Source organism: Haliotis asinina, chromosome 14, assembly GCF_037392515.1.
Source record: "Haliotis asinina isolate JCU_RB_2024 chromosome 14, JCU_Hal_asi_v2, whole genome shotgun sequence".
Classification (NCBI taxonomy): domain Eukaryota; kingdom Metazoa; phylum Mollusca; class Gastropoda; order Lepetellida; family Haliotidae; genus Haliotis; species Haliotis asinina.
The window spans coordinates 12,115,770-12,139,111 of NC_090293.1; the positions used below are offsets into that span (position 1 = coordinate 12,115,770).

At 40.4% G+C, this 23,342-nt stretch overlaps 1 protein-coding gene across 1 annotated transcript; it reads left to right on the forward strand.

The window, feature by feature from the left end:
- Positions 1-470: 470 nt before the first annotated feature.
- LOC137262102 (uncharacterized) lies at positions 471-14,295 on the forward strand. Its single transcript, XM_067799877.1, has 3 exons — positions 471-535; positions 8,309-10,539; positions 14,130-14,295. The coding sequence occupies exons 2-3, from the start codon at positions 8,339-8,341 to the stop codon at positions 14,293-14,295; spliced, it is 2,367 nt and encodes a 788-aa protein (XP_067655978.1). The 5' UTR covers positions 471-535; positions 8,309-8,338.
- The last annotated feature ends 9,047 nt before the right edge of the window (positions 14,296-23,342 follow it).

Consider the following 23,342-nt stretch of genomic DNA (forward strand, 5'->3'; position numbering starts at 1 on the left):
TCTTCTCATTTATTTGTTTATTTGGCCCAAATCATGGTGTGCAACGTAAAAAAAATCATTTAAATCTCCGATAACTTTTAAAATGATCTTCAAAAAGTCTCCCACCCATCAAATCATGCACTTTGATAATTCTGGATCCGCCTATGAAGTTACCTATGTTTTTTTATCATGTGTAGATTCGAGGAGAGGATTTGGTCCTTCAGAATATTTGTAATGCTCGGCCAACGCTAAAAATAGTTCGTGTTATTGTCATACAGTCAGCTGTATTGTACGGAAGCGCTGAAGGGACATGAGTATGAGAATTTTTTTAATATATATTTCGTGCGCACGGTATAATATAGCGTGCGCACGATATAATATAGCGTGCGCACGATATACGAAAACGTGCGCACGATATTTTAGTATCTCGTGCGCACGAAATATATATTAAAAAAATTCTCATACTCATGTCCCTTCAGCGCTTCCGTAGTATTGGTGGGTGATCAATGCTCGTAGTCCGAATAGTCACTTCACTTCAGAACAAGAACAGTTTGAGGTGGGTTTTCTTTGTGAAAATATGCTACATCCGATAATACGAAGATAATGGAACGGTTTAGTTCTCTGTTTCGAAGTTTGAAAGAAAGCCAGTGCAATCAATTTGTTAGAACTTTCAAAGTTTGTGTTCAGTTTGTGTCCCCCTTTTTGTGGAATAATAATACATAATATGTAATGTAGGCAGGAGTGAGATATAAATCATCGTCAACTAAATATCATTTCAGCCGTATAGCGACGAGAACAAGTTTTAATGTCACTTAATTAACCCAGATGAGTACACTATAAGAAACATTGCTTTTTCCTATACACAAACGCAGTAGCCTGGTTTGTGACGTGGAAGTATTTTAAGTAACCCACGACTGTGGGAATACCCAGTGTCTATTTAAAGACATCGATTGCATAACAGTAGCTGTTACAATATCAAGTCATTCTCGCACCGAGTGAGTTTAGGTTTACGGCGCACTCAGCAATAATCCAGCCATATATGGCAGTGGTATGTAAATAACCGAGTCTGGACCTGAAAATCCAGTGATCAACAGCGTGAGCATCGATCTGCGCAAATGGAAACCGATGACATGTGTCAACCAAGTCAACGAGCCTGAACACGAGATCCCGTCAGTCGCCTCTTACGACAGGCATGGGTTGCTGAAGGCCTACTTTACCCCGAACCTTCACGGGTCTCTCGTACCGATGTACTCTGTATACTCTGTTACGCGTGCTACATCTAATGTCGTCCTACAATCCCCGAACTGATGTTTTCTGCTTATAGATAAAGGAAAATTATGCTCGTTTTGCCACCCAATTGGATTCGTCATGGCCAACACATCTGTCTTGCACATAATTATTAAATACTGAGTTTGTGGTGAAACCCGTGGACTTCAGTTCAGTTCAAGTAAACGTGTGTCAATGCAAAGAATAGCGTTCGAAATTATTATCGTCAATACATTACTTGGCGATTAGCATTTAGGGGTGAAACAATGATAAAGGACGGTTCATAATCCATAGCTTAGTGTATGTGCAGCAATTTTGTACATGCAAATATTTGCAAGGGGGTTTACTTGTGCATAAATATTAGCGGGGAGGTCATTCACACTGCACATGCTTCTCCATTAAAATCATCAGTCTCCACCATCATCACCACGAGCACATAATGTATGAACAGTCCCTAAGGAATCCCTCTGTCACTATTAATGATAGACGGACTACATGCACCGTTTTTTTTGTGTGAAATGCTTCTTCTTTTTCCGCATCTTTAAAGTTTAACTGTACATTATTTGTGTCAATTATATAGTGACCAAGATCTTTTATGGATAAATCGTCTTTTTAATTCTTTTACACACAACTTTTGGGAGTCATTTCAGACCCTTTTATCAGGGGAACTGACAGTTGCTGCTATGACGTCGACCATATGATGTCATAACTGTGCCATGACGTACTGTGCAAGGCATGTGATATCACAATCACAGGAAAGGGTATAGCATAAACAGAGGATACTAAACGACCTTCCGTGTAATACCATTTATCTTAAACGAGTTGATGATTTGGTATCAAACGAGCGAAAGCGAATTTGATAATGATTCTTCAACGAGTTAAATAAAAATGATGTTTCACGGAAGCGAGTTTAATATTCTGTTTATTACTCGCCAGCATAAACTGCCGCGAAATTCCCTACTGTGTGATCACTCTCACCTTTCCGCGTGTCAAGCAGGGGTTAGTAAAATTGCGACATCGGCTTTAGGATTGTGACGTCACAACTTTGAACCATTTTGACGTCATACGTCAAGCGGTATTACACTAGTGCAATATTGCCGTAAAATATTACACTGCAGTATCTTCAACGGGTAATAAATAGAGAATACTAAACTATGTCCCGTGTAATACCATATTTATGAAACAAGTGAATGGTTTGGTAGCGAAAGTTACATGGGACATATAGTTTCGTATTTTATTTATTACTTACCCAACATTAGCAAAATAATATCGAGCAAAGTAACGAGTGTGATGACACTCAGCTTTCCGCGAGTAAGGCAAGGACTAATACTATTGTGACAGAGGTATTAGCATTGTGACGTCATAAATAACTGGGAAACACTTTGACGTCATAGTACGACATCAACGGATGTTATTACACAATAAAAGTGTAATAACTTTGAAGAATTAATACAGTCCATTTGAGTCAGAAGCGGACCGATCAATGGGCGATCTTTTTGTTGCGAAGGGCGATAACTCTCCTTTTAAAATGATGTAAGCGACGGTCCAACTTCTCGCTTCCGGTCTGGTTCCTGAGTCACTGTGCGCTGCGACAACTTGTTACATGTAAAGACAGAACCCAGCTTACGCGATGCCGTGTTCACCTTAACTGAAAAAAATATCGTTTAAGACGAAAAGCTATTAACTGACGCATGTTTTGCTTTGAGTTTTAGTTTAGAAACGCACCCGTTGTTTAATTCTCCAATGCAGTACGAATTGACACGATAGAAGATAGCATAGAAACGCCATGAAAAGTCGATATATTGTCACGGCATTGCCTACGACAGAACACGAGTCACGAGACCGTGTAGCTAAGATACACAGCGTTCACTACTTGAATCATATGCCGCACCTCCATAGGTCGCATTGGTGGAAATCCTTTGTCGCACTTTCGCGCACTCGTTACGACTATTGCGCACGAAAAAGTATATGAATGGCGTCTTTGTACTTATGCATTCATGTGCGCCCTATAGTTTCGTTATCAAAATATTGAAAAATAAATATTTGGAAGCCATCAAACATCTCAGTCGATCGATCGCATACGACCGTGTGGAGTGGAGACTTTCGTTTACAATTTAGACTGACTGACCCTGCTCTTTTTCACTTAGTCCAATCATTTCCATAAAAATAAAAATGCAAAAAATCTGCAAATAGCAAAAGGCACCACTTTAGACTCTGATCCATATTTATTCAAATTTATGCTGAAAAGTAATAACCGGTTTAAGAGCTATGCTCCAGAAACGAAATGATGACGGACAGACGCATGGGAAAAAACATCAGGGAGAAAACACCAGGTCATCTATACTAGTGCAAAATCCCCTAAGCCTAAAAGGGTCAAGTTAGGGATACGGAAAAAAGGGTATGGGCATTCATTCTGCATAAAAGGTTACTGTCAAAGATTGTTATCAAAAGTAGTCATATATTTGCATTGAAACATTTTTATCCCTCGCAACGTGATTTGCAAGGGTATTAAAATGGATTCCGTCCGTGCCATGTACATTTTGTCTTTAAAATAATCCTCTATTCCTTCACCAAAACTGGAACATGGATAGATCTGGAGGTGTACTGGTTTTGATAGCCTTGGATTTCTGAATAAAATGGTTTGGTTTTTTCATGGCAACAAGTTTGTCTTCGACTGAAAAATGTGGCCGTGTTCTTTTCCGGAGCAGAACTCTAAACCCGTTCACTGTTTCCTCGACAGTTTTTGTACATACGTGTATCTTGTTAACTGATGCCTATGAGTAGTGCTGGATACAAAATATGTTTGTGATAATTTTGAGTGTGTGTGAGTGTGTGCGTGTGAGTGCGTGTGCGTGTGCGTGTGCGTGTGCGTGTGTGTGTCCATGGCAACTGAAGTTGGTGGTATTGCTCCTTTCTGGAGCAGAACTTAAAATACTTTCAGTACTTTCCTTCCACTTTGCTATATACACGCCAAAATATGTTAAATAAACATAACTCGTACACATTTTCATAAAGACTCTTTTGCCATTGCGGGGGATATTAATGACTGTGCCATAACTTCATGCAGGCAATATGCAATGTAACTTCAAAAGCAAATGAAATTATAACCTTTGATTCAGAATAAACTCCATGTAAGATTTCATATACTTATCATTGTTAAAGTTTTCAATATAACTCAATAAAAGTTGCACCTTGAAAAGCATACTTTTCCGAACCAATACTTCATTGATAATTTGGAAATCCTGCTACTTTTGCTGTTAAAAGGAAGAGGCACTGGCATGTTTGCAAATGGAATTTCTTCAACTGACCAAATAATTAAAACCTTCTGTCCAGTGCTGTGTGAACAAGAGTTAAATATCATATTTGGCATTGTGAAGTAATTTGAATTACCCTAACCTTTTAACAATAAATTTCTAGATATATCCACCTTATGTTAGCATTTGTATATATTTGACTTTCTGAACTGAGACTTCATTGAAGTAAATAAGTGACTTAAAAAATAAAACCCCTTTTCATCAATCAAACAAGAGTTTAAATATGATATTTGCCTTTGTGCTGTCATTTGAATGATCCTTCCCCGCTTCACAATTGCTTCTTAGATGTATCCCCTTGTTTTGGTATTTGGTTATGATTGAAACATAACAAACACTGTTTTGCTGCTTGTTTGCTAATATGGAAAAGAAGAGATGTGCAGCAAGGATTGAAGCTGGGTGCTTGAAACCTAACACAACATGGAAATATTAAAAGTGATATTCAAGGCAGTAGAAATGTGAACTGAGGAATGTTAAAGTTTTTTTTATTTATTTATTTTTATGCATAAATGGAATTTAGAGATAATTAATTCGTCAACTCATTAATTTAGTTCCTACATTCAGTATGTCATATTAATAAACTATGTTTTGTAGTCATACTTTTAGGATTAGTGCAGAAACAACAATGCACTCTCAAGGTGGCAGCGGTGATCCAATATAATAAATATTGTATAAAGCATTGAAAACCACAGGGGCTTGTAACGCTGAAAACTGCCATCAAGGTATATATTGTCCCGAATGGGGTATTACTACTATATAAAAGGATAGTAGTAATACCCCATTCGGGACAATATATACCTTGATGGCAGTTTTCAGCGTTACCAGCCCCTGTGTTGAAAACTTCAGAGCAATTCCTTTCAAAACAGTTGTTGAAAGGGCAGTCAGTCTTGACTGGGAACGAAAGTCTCCACACAATCCTATTAATTATCTAAAAATGTATGAACATTTGTTATAAACAAGCACCGAGGTGTGGAATACGCGTGTTACTATTTTAGGGGGGGGGGGGGTCCCTCTGCGTGACGTGATTTAAAATGGCGTCGCTCATGCGATCGATCGATAGTTTTGCAATATTTTGATAATGAAACTAGGGCGCACATGTATGAGTAAACACAAAGAAGCCATTCACATACAAACACAAAGAAGCAATAGTCGCAACGAGTGCGCGAAAGTGCGACAAAGATTTCCACCAATGCGACCTATGGAGGTACGGCACAGCGTTTCACATCTTCTGCGCTAATTCTGTCCATGCACCGGCGTGAACGTTACCGATGAAGGTGAAGGCTATACTGGTTAACTGTCTAAGTGTAGTGGTAACACGTACGGCCACATAGCGCATACGACATGCGCTGTCAGTTTAAGGTTGGACCGTCCGGATCAGCGCACCTGGGGGATTAGTGAAGGGAAGATAAATTCAAAAATATCGCCCATTGTAAATTTAATCATTGTACAAAATTGCCCCATAAATATAAATAGTATATATGTTTATCATTTACTAATACCCAAAAGCTTTCTGATATTTGAACGTTTTCCGGACTCAACCTCCGAAGTTGTTAAAGAAACTATCATTGAAAAAGGTGTTATCTGTCGCGGCGGGGTGAAACGGCAGAAACGGTGCAGTCAGTCGTGGCGGGGGACATCTCAAAATCTATTCCGGGAGACCTGTTGGTTCCTCGTCTGTCGTAGTGTCGTAGTCACGACTTACAGGGATGACAAGTGGTGCCACAGTTGCCTGTTGTAAACCACCCCGAGACCAGTAACCTTGTTCAATGGCGTTAGCTACCTTGTTGACAGAGTTTCGCCAAATTTCAGTTGTGATGTCGTTAAGGGAAACCTCTACGTCACGTAATCTAAAAGTTGTGTTTGATCTGGCAACATCTCAGTAGAATACACCGTTTGTTTTATATCTGTCTGTTGTCAACCATGTTTTGTTTAGCAACCTGACCCCGTGGCCTGGCCACAGCATCGCCGTATGCTGTAAAAGCCCGTGCAGTTCATGCGTGTGGCGCACTAGCGTCTGTATTCCGGTAGCTACGTGAGGTGGCTGTAAAATAAAACGACGACGGTTTCAAGGTGTTGTGTCCAGCGTTAGTTAGATGAATGAAAACACTACAATCTCCTTTGGCAATACCCCATACCATGTCGCAGCCTGGGAGAAAGCCTTTGCTGGAGCAACCAGCATGGAGAATGATTAGTCTTTCTCCTTTCCCTAGAGGCAGCCTTCTACGTGACCCCTTATCACCCCCATCGGGTACGCACTGACTGCTGGCAGCGTGCGAGGCATTGACCCAAGTCTTGTCCAAGTACCTTGGCTCGAACCCTTCCTCGCGCTTCTTCTTTATTACCCTGAGAAAATAATTTCTCAAGCGAACGATATCAGGGCGTTCACAGAGCACTGACCTATTCTCCCCCGAATAGAGCTTGTTGATAGACTACCTTACAAGGTTCTTTTGAAAGTTGTCCAAATGTTTTAATTTGTGTGATTTTGACACGAGCCCTTGCTCCTTCGCATCACCCCCACAATGTTTGTGTTCCAGAACATTTGTCAGCACCCTTGCTGATATTCCTAAAGCTTTTGATGCCCGCTTACGGAATTGAATACTGGCCTGAAATGGTTTGCCCCTTTCGGCTTCAGCACGGGAAAAAATCGTACACTTTAACCATCAACTGTTTCACGTCAGCATTCAACTTCATTTTTAATAAGGCATGTGTATCTCGCTTACGGAATTGAATAATGGTGTGAACTGGTTTGCCCCTTTCGGCTTCAGCACGGGAAAAATCGTACACTTTAACCATCAACTGTTTCACGTCAGCATTCAACTTCATTTTTAATAATGCATGTGTATCTCGTGCACGACGTGGCTGTTCCGTTTCTGCGATTTCACCCCGCCGCGACAGATAACACTTCTTGCGTTTTCAGTAATGATAGTTTCTTAAACAACTTTTTTGGTGGTGTCCGGAAAATGTTCAAATATCAGAAAGCTGTTGGGTATCAGTAAATGATAAACATGTTTACTATTTATACTTATGTGGCAGATTTTGTACAATGATAAAATTTGCAACTGATCGGTCCGTTTCTGACTCAATCGGACCGTCAAAAAAACCTTGACCTGTAACTTACATAATGATGATGAATTTATGCTACAGTTGAAAGTTAATACACAGTGATGACGGATTTATACCATGTTTGAATATTTGATACTTGAAAGTTAATACATAGTGATTGCTAATTATACAATGATTGTTAATTACTTCTGAGAATGAAAAGAAAAGTGTCTTCACATGTATCAAACGTCCATCATGAGGTAATTCCTAGGTCCCACGCGTTTGGCAGATACAGACCTTTGTCACGTTTCATGCCTGTTTGAGTCCTCTGAGTTTTACTGCCTCTTGTATTAACCTTCAAGTTTCAAATCTGGTATAAATTCTACATCACTGTGTATGAACTTTCAACTTTTTTTGTTTTGTTTTTTAACTACACTTATGCTACACCTTTTCTTGTGATTGTGATGTCACATGTTTTGCACAGTCATGGCACAGTTATGACATCATTGGGTCGACGTCATAGCAGCAACTGTCAGTTCCACTGATGAAAGGTCTGAAATGACCCCGAAACGTTGTGTGTCAAAGAACTGAAATGAAGATTTATCCATAAATGATCTTGGTCATATATACAACTTCTAAATGCCACTAAAAGACACCAATTATATAGTGGTTCGGGTAACATCCACGTAATTGTATATTTATATCAACAGGAGTCAACTTTACTATCCAACTGACGCAGAATGGAACTTCGAGGTCAGCTGTCTTGTTGGTGCACGAAGAAAGCTACCCTCGAGACAACACATTTGCTGTTAATATTGTTGCATGGTTTATTTCTGAACCTATACCCTCTGGTACTCTTCTTTACCGATCCAAACAACCCACACCTGTGTTTCATAAACTGGAAGAATTTGCTCCATACTGGACTCTTCTTTCTTAAACTTGTCTTCACTGTACTGAAAAGCAGTGTGCGAATGACCCTACTGAAATATGGCCGATGGAGAGTTTTCTTTTGTTGCGTATTTGTTGTCGTATCAAGCTACTTATTTGTTGCCGTTGTTTTAGACAAGTCAGCGCTATGGGCATGGGACACTTTTAAGTATACCTACATCAAGCGATTAGAGGATAGCGTCGTCACAATAGATGAAACCAGACCTGAATTTGTGATGCGTGAACGTGAGATCCCCGGCCCAGAGCCCTTGAAGCTCGAACGACACATGCGATACGAGGGTGAAGATGTAAGATTGATATGTGAGGACTTGCTGGTTTTCGATGGAATTGTAAAATTTCACGAGAAGCAGGTGATCTGGAAGCATAATGGTCAGAGAATCGACTCATCCCCACGTCATCGTCGCCATATCACAACGGTTTTTGAAAAAATTGATAAGAATAGCAGTAAACAATGGTTGTCAATTACTGATGACTTGAATGTTTATCACGTTAAGTCAGAGCTTGAAATTAACGTAATCAATACTGAAGATTTTGGAAAATATTCCTGTCATGTTGCAAAACTGGCCACATTACTGGCCTCATATGTTAGCAAAATTATGAGAGAAACAAATGCTGGGAAACCAAATCATTACACAAGGGAACATGATGAAAGGTTTTCGATGGGGAAAACATCGCGTGAATGCCCGAATGTCCGAAAAAAACATAGTACATGTCCATGTCCTTATAAAGATTCGCCCCATTTGAACACCCCACCCTTGCCATACACGTGGACTGCAGAGTTCATCGTACAAAAAATCAAACCTAAGAGAAGAAGGGTGTCTGTTCCCATCGGAGGCATCGTGTCAACAAGCGCGTCATACAGTTACATAGAAGGGCCAAATCAAATTGACTTTGATCATGAAATCAACGGACAGTCCTTCGTAAAGATATGTGAGGGATTTGATCAGTCATGTTCCATATTCGTCTTCCTGTACTGGTACCTATGGCATGACGGTGGTCATTACTCAAACATTCCTGCCTTCAAAAACAAATTGCTGATGGTCGAGGGCGTTGGTGGCACGAGCTGGCAATGCGCTTGTCCTAACACATATGGAATCCACAAATTCGTCTTCTATCGAGAGATGTACGACAAGTCACTGGGAAGAAACCAAATTATTGAAGTGGAATACCCTGACACTATAGAACTTATTCCCGAGAAACCACATCTCTTAGACTTGTATTACAATAGCTCAAAGGACATTCTTCCGTTGATAGAGCCGTCTTGTTGGGGAAATGTGCAAACAGCAGCCTGTGATCTACTTGTGATGTTAGTTGAGAATATATCGTGTAATTTCCTTTACAGAGAAAAGCAGATTTTCTACGGAGGGTTAATCTCTTGTATAATGTTGGCTTGGTTTTTCACCAGAGTGATACTGAAACGGGTGACAAATCCATGCATCAACATGATACTTGGGAGAAGACGCGTCAACATTCAACCTATCCAAGGCAGAGGCACTCTAGCAGGAATTGCCCAATCAGACAACACCACTGTTAAATACGACCTCTACATATCATACGCTGATGAACAGAAGGCTATGGCGTCTGAAATTGCCAAAGCGCTTATTTCGCGGGGCTTGAGAGTGTGTTTTCGTGATAATGATGTTCTCGGACATGAAATTGTTACCGAGGCTGTTTCAAGGCTGATTATGCAGAGCTGGAAATTCCTCGTCATTGTCTCACAAGAATACGTTGCCAGTCGATTTCAGAATAACTTTGAAATACACCTCATTACACAAAGACACCGTGATGGATATATTAACAACCAAAATGTTGCTATTTTAGCCCTCAATACAGGTTTGATTCAAGATGTCTTAAGCAGTTATGTTATTTTAAGACACTATGAAAACTTCCATGATGATCTGGATGATATAGTGTTGTGGCACGGACAGTCTATATTCCCTAATGAATCAAACGCATCAGTCAATATTGCAAGACAAGGCCTGTTCGGATGGAAGTTCGATTGGCTTTTGCCATTTATTCAAACATGTTTTTTGGTTGTTTCTCATTGGGTGTTGTATTTGTTTCTTGTATATGGTTTGAATTTGTGACACATACGGTACTCAAGTATTTCTGAGTTGACTGATTATGGATATAACGTTAATCTCTGTGCCTGACAGACATGTGATTGACTTTGTGATATTAATGTTCACTACCATCGATTTAATAACATTCTCATTCATGGCAGCTTTTGCATTCTTAATGGAAGGAAACACGTGACAGGTGAACAAGCGCTTCATTTGTGGACTACCGCCCCGTACGACTCGGAACTTATGCAACCATCACCAGTATCGCAAACATTGCTCAGTTTTTGTTGACACGACAGGGCTGGTGGGTAGCACTGATGTAAGTTTATTAAGAAAAAACGACCACTCTTTATTAGAGTGGACAGTCTCTTACTGGTAAATCTAATCACGGGCAAATATTTTTCGAACCGAAGCGAGATAAAATACATTGCCAATCTTTGCTCGCTTCGCTCGCATGTACATATATATAGGGATACTGGTCAGTTTTCTCTGAATGAATTACTGTCAGTAATTTTGTTTTAAGCATTGTATATCTGAGTATTAACAACGGGTCACCTTGACTAAAATGGCAACGGCTGCGGGTAAATCTGTGAGCAGGGCTTTAAGACTACTTATTTCTAACTTCTAGACAGTATGAGGTGTGCATTTCTAGACTTATTCTAATCAAAGCTTGAATCGATAGTGAGTGTGACTGGTTGTAATACACTCACATCACACTCACACAATCAGGCATCTGCAAACGTTAAACTCGCCTGGCTCGTGTCAGATATCAGTCTTGAAGAGTCAAACGCACCCCATGGTAGTGTCCACGTGTTAGAATAATCTTAGAACTCTTTATTCTCCAGAAACCGCCAACGGCGGTACATGAGATAAACGTACAAACATTTACATAATATACAAGACAGCAGCTTTACATAGTATAATATAAGATAGCGATAATATTTCAATTTTTAAATGCGTTAAATATATTATTCAGTAATTTAAAATGGCCTTTAAGGTCACTTATGCCGGTAGTAGACAAGAGCCTTTTAAGGATTGACAAATTTGGGAATACTAGGTATTTCGTATTTAGAGACTGTTGTTGCAGCTTCACGTCTGAACAAATAGTGAAACTCATCTCCGACAGCGTTAGATACACAAAGTGGACATTGTCGGTCTTCACGTGGAATACCCAACCATCGGCCAGTCTCAACTGGTAACTTATAGTTAGATGTTCTGAACTTCAAAACAGGGTAGTATATAGTTTTTGGAAGAAGAAGATATTTTTCTAGGATTGGCTGTGTTTTGAAATATTTATAGTAATCCCCCTTAGAACTTGAATCAACATGAGACTTCCAATTTTGACAGAACTGCGCTCTGTAGGAGTTTTCGACCACTGAGACAAGCCAGGGCGTTGAGCATACAGACGGGTTTAGGAACACGTTGGATAGGCCGCAGTTATCAACGATGTGTTCTCTTTGTCGCTAGCAGATTGTATGTCGACTGACACCGCGCTAGAGAATGTTTATATTTTGCACTTAATAGTTTCTTTTGAGCACTAGTTTATTGTATAATGAGTTTAGATTAGCTATTTCACTAGTTTTACGGATGAAGTGTCCAACTTTTAAACTCAAAATATTATGTTTCCTTTTCAAACACGACTTCTATCTTACTATCACATAAAAAACATATTACACATGGATGAATTATTCCTTTTATGGATGTAAAACGTAGCGTTGGGTATTGTCAGAATTTTCGTATTGCGATGTATTTCAATATGTGTTGGCCAAATGCAATATGTTTAGCCGTGTAGCTCATTAGTAATGAAATTACTGTTTCCATTCTTTTGAAATAATGCCACTGGCCACTGTCAGAACACAGATGTGATTGAAAAGATATCGACTGAAAATGTTTCCAAATTGAAGACTGCGCTCTAAAGTTTGGAACTAGAGAAATCATTCACTTCATTGAGTCAAGAAGAAAGAGAAGGAGCGAGCCTACTCAGGAAAAGGCGTTACATGAACATTGATTCCCGACTCCAAACCCTGATGAACAATATTGTACACAACAACAGCGGGGACGTCGCTTACACAGACCACGTGTCCGAACTTCTTACACTGTTTTAAACTCAAAGACACTGAATGTGATACCACTGATAATGACGACGTGTAAATAACTTTATTTATATTTCATATGAATCAATTAAATGCTTATTGACGTCTCATCTGTGTACATAAAATCGATATTTTACTTAAGACAAATAAGTACATATAATCTCTTTACTTGCCATTTTCATATGTGCCCAAATTGAAGAGCGTCCACATTAATCCTGTTTTCTTTGTAATTTGTCAGAGCCTCCGAGTGGGGCGCGTTGTGTTCATTCAGCCGTAACATTGTATTGTAAGTACCGCGAAGGCTACGCTCACTGAACAGAGAAGCGTCACGATTTTAGCCTTCCCGGTCACGAACCGTTGAATGACCTACGGCTCGTTTGAAGTGGGCTTCGTTATTGACGATATTTCTGACTCACATTCGTCACATGTACCTCATTCTCTTCTCACAAGAGTTACTTGTTATATCTTCCTGCGAACCTCTGTTCAAATACGGCCCTTTCATGGTGCTAGTGTTCAGATTTAGTTGACCATTCAACGACATTGTTTCTAAAGTGATCATCCGCATTCGTAACTTCCGTATGCTTCAGGTAAACTATAGAGCCTCTTCCCCTGCGCGATGCGCAAAGATTTCTTCTAGACAGGACTCAGTCGTGTAGTGGCGGATTAATAACGTCCCCATCGCCTCTCGTTGACAACAAACTAGTTATTGAATATCTTGTGTGTCTCATCAACACAAGTGCCCCGGCAGAGGAGGGATAAATGTGGCCCAATATTAGCTTGCATTAGTTAAGTTGGATCTAAGTGTATGTATACTACAGCGTGTTCTTATTGGACAGAAATAGAGACAATTCGTGTTGATGCTAGGGACGGCAAATATTTCCGTATTAGAACAACAGTTCGTAGGAAGATAGTTGGCAGGAGTGACCTCTGTGGGAAGAGAACGCATGTACCTGTGCCATCATGCACGTTCTTGACGGTGCCCACCATAACAATAATTGTACCATAAAATACACCATGCGGCAATGAAAACATCGACTTCTACTCTAAAGTTGTTGAGCCCTAAAAATGGCGACTGGTAGTATGGACAAAGGCCAAGGTCGAATATTGTTTCTCTCAATAGTGACGTCACCTTTTTGGTTCTATGACGTTTCCTTACTTGTAAAAACTATGCCTGTAACCTCCGTCCTTTTATTGTCAACAGTAAATGCTTCAAACCCGATACTGTTGTTTTTATTCTTATTTATTAGGAATTCTATCCATTTTAGCTATAATTACGGTAAGGCTGTTTTTCGGGTCATTATCATTTCATCAGGAGCTGGGCAGTAAATGAAGAGTGAGGTGGCAAGGATCTTCAACATCCATCCCAGCACAATAACTCGATTGTGGGGTCTATTTCGTCAAACAAATTCGAAAAATGACCGTCCAAGATCAGGAAGACATAGAGTCACCACACCTGCCCAAGATCGGTACATCCGGATAACCGCCATGACCGCCATGGTGCCGCCTGTGACACAGCTCAAGAACAGTTTGGAGCCCGAAGAGTGTCTGATCAGACAACCAGGAACCGTCTTCGAGAAGCAGGAATACGTGTGAAACGTCCAAAAGTTGCCGCCTCCTTGACACGACTACATCGACGTCGACGAGTGAGATGGTGTAACACGGTGCTGCCATGGAACCTGATAAACTGGAGGCGCATGTGGTTTAGCGATGAATCCCGCTATCTCCTCAGGCGACGTGATGATAGAGACAGTGTCTACAGACGACGTCATGAACGTTTTGCTCATCAGACTGGTGGACAGATTCGATGGTGGGAGTGTTATGGCGTGGGGAACGATCTCATACACCTGCAGATCGGAACCTGTGCTTGTCCAAGGCGATCTAACGGTCAATCGATACATCGACCAGATTCTCCGCCCGCACATCCTTTAGCTTGTTGACCGTCAACGGCAGCTCTTCCAACATGACAACGCCAAGCCCCACACAGCACGTGCCACCGTACCACCGTGGACTACCTGGTCAGTAACAACATCAATACCCTCCCCTATCCCTCCAGATCCCCGGATCTAAAGCCAGTCGAACACCTTCCTTTTCTGGGATATTTACTAGTGTCATCAAATATATATTAAAGTTGTTTCAAAATTTGGTAAAAGTAGTAACAAAGCTTTAGAAAAACGCCTGAAAGTACCCATTTTCTTCCTACAGGTGTTACTAGTTATATCTTCGTAGAAAGATATGACAAGTAACCTCTGTAGGAAGATATAACAAATAACTTGGGGAAGAAATGGCAAATAACCTCCGTGGGAAGATATAGCAAATAACCTCTGTGGGAAGATATAGCAAATAACCTCTGTGGGAAGATATAGCAAATAACCTCTGTGGGAAGATATAGCAAATAACCTCTGTGGGAAGATATAGCAAATAACCTCCGTGGGAAGATATAGCAAATAACCTCCGTGGGAAGATATAGCAAATAACCTCTGTGGGAAGATATTGATAAGTTTATAATTGATTAGATTGTTATTTATTTTCTTACCTTTCTACGTATACTAAAGGACGTAAGAGTCTTAAAACATACCTATCAGTTCCAGGTAATTAATTAGAATGACAGTCATGTTATTACTCCTAAAACTGTACAAATGTACCTCCCCTTCATGTAAACAAAATCAGCTGTAGCAAACATTCAAAACGAATAATGCTCTCATAGTTCAGAAATACACCTTTAGTTCACTTCCAGAAAGTCACTATGATTTTCGTCTCCCATCTACATGGGGTATGGTACTTAAATTCTGGGTTTCATCGCTTAATAGCAAAGTATTCAATCTAAAATATTAGTATTCAAGGCATGGTTTTATAGACACTCATTTGAATGAATTTTGATATCCGCATATTGCGTAACAGGCAAGTGCTGACACTGATTAGACTTCCGTTTGAATACAAAAATATTACTCCTCGAATATTTTGCACTATTCACAGATACTGTACTGCACAGTAGGCCTTCGGGTTGTGCTTTTAAAACGTTATAACACTGTAAACTGTATGGCACATACACAGGTCCCCCTAAGTAATTGAAGGAAGTACAGCAAATTTGAAGGAATTGCATCTCAAATGTAAACAAACGCAGCCCACTCGCGAAACAATTGCAGCGATATCGGTAGTTTAGCCGTAATAACAGAAACAGATACAGACTATCTAAGAGTGAAGGCAACAATACCCACCTCACTGTACATAAAAGTGATAAGTTTGGCTATTTCCGTCGTCCCAACCGAAATGAGATCGATGTCAGTTTAGTTTACATGTTAACTTCATGTAGCAAAAAATATTTTGTGTGTGTGTGTGTTTGATTTTCGTAAGATTCAAGTCAAATGTTACACATTTATCAGGAATCATCTTACCCACACCCACATAATTCCTGTTTAATTGAAATGAAATTGTGAGCGTAGAGCAGAGATGAATTCAGATTTGCCTGTCAGATTTGACAAAGATCCATCCTAAACTCACACATGAAAATTATTTATGCCTCACTTAAATAACATTCAAGTCTATGGAAATGACGTCAAGTGACGAATACTTTGGCACTGGTCTGTGCATATTGTGTAATGGCTTTCTTGCATGTCTCATTACAGCTTTACGGCCTACCAAATGCCCAGTACTGACTAAAACATGTTGAAGTTACAATAAAAAATTGCCCCTGTTCATAACACTTGCAAAGTCTTAAACTGATATTGGTTGTCATCTATTGCTGTTGATTTTGCGCACTTTCGCACGTGTTGTAATTCGTGCAACTACTCACCTTCGAGCAGACGTAGTTTCGTGAACGATGCTGCCGATATTTAACTAATCGTGAGGCCGATTGCACAAGATAATCCGCCACAAAACTTTTGTCTTGGCCGTAATGATTTCGTTTTAGGTACACATCAAATCGCAACCATATGTAATAGATATAGCCACTGTGAATGGCATCACTTCTAAGCCATCTTTTGACCCCGGGAAAAAAAGATCTGTCAGTTCCACAAGGCGCGTCCGGTCTGCTGATTGTCCCTAATTGACACATACGCCTGTTTTGACTGACTGGATCGGTCTATCACATGAGGGCACTGTTCGTGACGTCACCATACAATGACGTCATTCTTACATCACATCCGGAATAACGAATGTATATTGTCTTGCATAACCATGGCCGCACGTTATAACAATGATCGAAAAGGGACAATGGCAGAAACCTTTGTCTTGAACTATTATCAGAACGTCGCAGGGGAGGAGTTCGCTAAAGCTGAAAAATGTCTAGAAAAACTTGCCAAGATGAAGAAAGAAACGGCTGATCTAATTCAAAGCTGCCAAGCCCTCAACAAGGATTGTTCTCGGATGCAGGAGAGGTGCAAGAATCTGAACCGTGGCAACGTTGAAATTAAAAAGATGATTTCAAAGCATAATGAACATATAAAGGATATCATCTACCTTGACAAAGTGATCGATCATCTCAACGACACCGCCGACAAAATGAAGTTGGTGCCGATCGTTGTTGATGCTGACGTCAAAGAGTTGTGAGTGAAGTTTTGCGGGTTCCCCTGTGGGAACAGTTGGACGTGTGACGAGTTATTTTGACACTTCTATGCTGATGTTTGCTTCTGATCATTGTGAAAATATATATTATGTACAATTTCAGTATGTACATGTTTACAGTAATGATACAGAATATCATGTTTCTATTTTGCCGTATGATGTGAAATTCAGATGTATTATGTGTTATGTGAATAGCACTTTACATGATAAAGTATATAGTTACGTGTCACACGATTTATGTATTCAAAGTCGAGTTTCGCTTCAACACATTAGGACAAATACTGTGTTTCATGAATGGTTTTTCATTATCGTATTTTATTTAAAGGGATGTGGTGCGTGGTTGCAGGGATAGCAGTCGATGGTATTTTTTTGAAAAAAAAACATTATCGGGACACTTAATTTTGATTCAGGCGTTACCGAAAATATAGCTGGGTGTGCACGATGTCATGTACGACATGTGCAGGTTATGTGTCAGCAACACTACCCTGCAGCTATAGAATGCCGGATACCTACCAGTCATATTCGGGGTCACGTGTCCTTATGACTCTAACCAAAAGCGAACTCGCATGTTTTCAAAGATTCCGGTAGGTCTTACCCCCGAGCCTCTCTCTAGACTATCGAGGACCGACCTTTTGGACATTAAAGTTGACATGCAAGAACTGACGTCATAGCTCGTCAAGAGACGCTGTGTCTTGATATAGACAGTTTAGTCTTATTGGTGCGTGGGTCGTTTACATGTCAAAGACATTCAGATTTTTCCATACAATTTGTAGCGAATGAGTATGGTGTTACGCCGCTTTTAGCAATATTCCAGCAATATCACGGTGGGGAACATCATATGTGCTTCACACACTGTAACCACGTGCGGAGTGGAACCCTTGACGAGCAGACGCTTTCACCACTAGACTACCCAACTGCCTCATAAGTGTACAAGTGGCATCACGTGCTTATAATGTGCCATAGCACGTGAGTTGGCTCCGAGGCGTTCGATGATAACATGCTGCATGTGGTCCGACGAAAGTCTCGAACTGATTCAGACACTCACTGGCCTTGCCTCTCGAAAGCCGCAAGATGTCATACTTCAGCTGACGTCGTACGATGTACGTACCCAATGACTTCCGTGTTGTTTGTTGAGAAAGTCATTTCCAAGTTACACGTAACTCCAGTATGGTATATATAAGATATACACGCCACTCATGAAGTTGTTGACACGTCTGGAACAGACAATCCTGTGATCAACAGCATTAGCATCGATCTACGCAACCGGGATGCAATGACATGTGCCAACAAAGTTAGCGAGGCTGATCACCCGATCCAGTTAGTCGTCTCTTGTTTTGTGTAACAGCACAAGGTCAACTGATAGATACATCTACAAGCCCAGACAAACATTTAACTCCACATATCTTAGATCAGTCAAGAGATATTGTTTCTTACGATTTTCTTACAAAAACAAAAAGACATATTTGAACGATTAGGGTGAAAGTAACCTGGTCCATTACAGGGGTAGGATAGGGCTTCGACAAACCTACTTGTATGACGAAGAATCGAGTGGTCCGGTTTGCGGACTTAATGAGGCGTCGTTGGTACAGGGTCCGGGCCTACAAAACACTGTAAGGTGGTCGTAAGCCACCAAAGTAACCTTAGTGTAATGTTAAAGAATGGGAGTTAAGTTTAACTTCAGTGAAGGTTGCTTCGTGAGAAGAGTCCCACATGGGTTGCACATTGTGTTTAATGTTGGCACAGTGGCGCTTACAGTCTCACCGAATCCGAGATATTTCAGTCACGTAAAGGGTGCATTGGTTACTCTGCGTATACCAGAGTAATTAAGTATGTCATATGTCACACTATGTTTACGACACGAGTGCCTAAATGTTGGTATTTCCCGAGCGAGAGCAATATGTAGGCACGAGTGTCGTAAACATAATACGTCATGGGCACGAATATGATATTCGATTTATTACCGAAGTCGTTAAATTGAGTAAAATACACCCAAATCTACTTTCATCGCCGCCGTCGCCGCATGTAGAACGCAACGTCACAGAAGAACCGTGACATCATGGCATTGTTCATGACAAAGTTCACGACACTTTACCATGACAAAGTGATATTTTGCCCAAGGTATTCACACGTTGAACTGAAAATAATTGGTTTCTGGCATGCTCGAGGGATGGAACACTCCTAAGGAATTACAGCACTCATGATGACTGTTCCCTGGAAAAGGTGCAAGCCAATTGTCTGACTCCACTTTTACGAATTTTGTGATAATTTGTTTACCCCCAATACAGTGGACACCAGGTCCATTCATTCTGTTTAAATAAAATACATCCACTCCCACAGAAGCAAGCTGATACCAATGAATGTCCCGTTTAGAACTGATCTTCAGTAACCCATGCTTGTCCTAATAGGCAACTAACCGAGAGGAGATGGGTGGTCAAACTCACTGACTTGGTTTGTACCTATCCAAACTGTGTAGATTGATGTCCATGCTGTTGATCGCTGGACTGTCTGGTCCAGACTGGATTATTTACAGACCACTGGAATATTGCTGTGTGTGGCATAGAACCAAACTCACTTAAGCAAGATGACCAGATTGTATGTTAAAACATCTGTTCCTGCTTTGAGAAACACAGTTTTGCCCTAAATTACAGATACAGCACAAGCATTGACTCCTGTCACATGTGTTAACCATTCTGGGAACATGACTATATTAAAGAATTAATGAGTTTAATCAATTAATTTTAATCAGGTCAGTAAACCAGTTAGGTATGCATACCACAGACAGCCACTGTAATTGGCATTATAAAATGACCTTTTTCACCCCAAACACTATTGGCAAATGGCGATATATACAGTTTGGCATAATATAACCAGGATGTATTGTACATGGGATAAACCTAACTGTATTCCTTGAATTTATCCACGCCTCATAACAGCATACATGGCAGTGCCCTACCAAACACACTGGAATTCAATGACAGTGGAGTAGCCTGCACACTGGAATTCACTGACGGTGGAGTAGCCTACACACTGGAATTCACTGACGGTGGAGTAGCCTGCACACTGGAATTCACTGACTGTGGAGTAGCCTACACACTGGAATTCAATGACAATGGAGTAATCTATACGCTGGAAATCACGGACTGTGGAGTAGCCTACACACTGGAATTCAATGACGCTGAGTAGCCTACACACTGGAATTCACTAACGGTGAATTAGCCTACACACTGGAATTCACTGGCTGTGGAGTAGCCTGCACACTGGAATTCACTGACGGTGGAGTAGCCTGCACACTGGAATTCACTGATGGTGGAGTAGCCTACACACTGGAATTCAATGACAGTGGAGTAATCTATACGCTGGAAATCACGGACTGTGGAGTAGCCTACACACTGGAATTCACTAACGGTGAATTAGCCTACACACTGGAATTCACTGACTGTGGAGTAGCCTGCACACTGGAATTCACTGACGGTGGAGTAGCCTACACACTGGAATTCAATGACAGTGGAATTCACTGATGTTGGAGTTGCCTACACACTGGAATTCAATGACGAGTAGCCTACACACTGGAATTCACTGACAGTGGTATTCACTGACGGTGGAGTAGCCTACACACTGGAATTCAATGAAAGTGAAGCAGCCTACACGCTGGAATTCACTGACGGTGGACTGGCCTACACACTGAAATTCACTGACGGTGGAGTAGCCTACACACTGGAATTCACAAACGGCGGAATAGCCTACACACTGGAATTCACTGACGGTGGAATAGCCTACACGCTGGAATTCACTGACAGTGGAGTAGCCTACACACTGGAATTCACTGACGGTGGAGTAGCCTACACACTGGAATTCAATGACAGTGGAATTCACTGACTGTGGAGTAGCCTACACACTGGAATTCACTGACGGTGGAGTAGCCTACACACTGGAATTCACTGACAGAGGAGTAGCCTACACACTGGAATTCAATGACAGTGGAATTCACTGACGGTGGAGTAGCCTACACACTGGAATTCACTGACGGTGAAGTAGCCTACACACTGGAATTCACTGACAGAGGAGTAGCCTACACACTGGAATTCACTGACTGTGGAGTAGCCTACACGCTGGAATTCACTGACAGTGGAATAGCCTTCACACTGGAATTCACTGACAGAGGAGTAGCCTACACACTGGAATTCACTAACAGTGGAGTAGCCTACACGCTGGAATTCACGGACTGTGGAGTAGCCTACACACTGGAATTCACTGACGGTGGAATAGCTTACACACTGGAATTCATTGACAGTGGAGTAGCCTACACACTGGAATTCACTGACGGTGGTGTAGCCTACATACTGGAATCCACTGACGGTGGAGTGGCCTACACACTGGAATCCAGTGATGGTGGAGTAGCCTACACACTGAAATCCACTGAGGGTGGAGTGGCCTGGTGATTAAAGTGTTTGCCTGTCACACAGAAAATCTGTGTTCGCTTCTCCACATGAGTACAATGTGTGAAGCCCATTTCTGATGTCCCCCACCATGATATGGCTTGACTATTGCTAAAGCAGTGTAAAACCTCACTCACTCACTGAATGGGATTCTAGATTAGAATGGGTTCAAAGCAGCCTTTGATGCAGAACTAATGACTGAGTTCAAATTGATAGTCACATTGTCAAGATTTCAGCCATAACATGACTAAAACAACTGATATGTTAACAATAGGAAATATAATATAAAATATAAAATCTGTCAACAAAGAACAGTAAAACATCTACAGGATCACAATCTGATCGCTTTAACGACTAGGCTACCCCATCGCTCCTGAAATTCCTAAGAGGGTCAGCCATTTTACATCATTTTGTGTAACAACAATCAGCATTCTTCAGTCATGATAGACTGAAAGTTTTAGTCATTTCACGAAATGACTGATTTCACAATCTAACTGTAACATATTTATTCCCTTATCAGCATCTTCTTGTTACTCCACTTCAAGAATTATATGAAAATCTACATCAAAACATTCATAATAAAAACAGGGATTTTCATCCATAGTGTTTAAGTTTTCTATTAATGCTTGGAAGAAGAAAAAGCAGAGATGTTGTATGAATATCTTTATTTGCATGTTGAGAAAATCTTTCAACTTTGAATTCCATGTTACTGGCACTAAATGCCTGATTCTAATTGTTTGACTGGCATTCTAGAAGATAAAGAGTCAATAATGAAGCATACAGTTTACATACATGCATTCTGTCAAATGTGCTATCAGGTTTTAGAGATCACCAAATATCAAAGTGCAAGAAATATTTTGTTTTTTTTCAGTAAAACATGCAGTATATACAAAATGTGTCAGCAAAAATTATCTTTTAGCAGCTTCTTATTCCGGAATTGATTAACATTGTTCAGCTAAACATTATATTGGACATTACTGCAAAATATGTCTACATCTATAGAAGCATCATAACACTTTCAATCATTCCTGAATCCTTGTGACTCATGTAGGTATCGACTGGTCAAGTTTAGGCTAGATTTTTAAAACTAGGTTTACATATCAGCTGTCCAATTTTACTTGCTCAGATCACATTTAGTTTTGCCATCAGTACATAATTAAATATAGAAAATATTTGACTTTGAAAACATGAAGTATAAAAACAAAATTGCTCCCACACAATAACATAATTTATTGTAAACCAAGTTGACAACAACATAGCGATGGAGACAATGGGTTTGTGTTTTACACAGGACTCAGTATTCCAGTTTTGTCATGGCATGTTTTAGACAATTACAACATTGTGAAACCCAGGCATTGACAGACCTGGCCCTGATTTCTTAAAACAAACTTAAGTCTGAGTTTTGACTTAAGTTCAAGTTTTTGCTCAAATTTGAGAAAACACAGGAACATGCATTTTCCAGAATGAACGGAAATCTGTATCAAGCTCAAACTTAGTAGATAATCTGAGTTTGGTGGACAGATTTCTTTAGTTGTTTGGACTTATTTAAAAAAATGCAGCTGAGTTAAAAATTCAGCTGTTTGAAACTGTCAAACTCAGTTCACTGTGACCCAGGGTTCAAACTCGGAATGGACATAACAATAT

Bases quoted from the DNA above. Each gene is read 5' to 3' on its own strand.
- LOC137262102 (XM_067799877.1), top strand. From the start codon at position 8,339: ATGGAACTTCGAGGTCAGCTGTCTTGTTGGTGCACGAAGAAAGCTACC. The intron at 10,540-14,129 runs GTTCGATTGGCT...TGACCGTCCAAG, and splicing joins CAAGGCCTGTTCGGATGGAA to ATCAGGAAGACATAGAGTCA.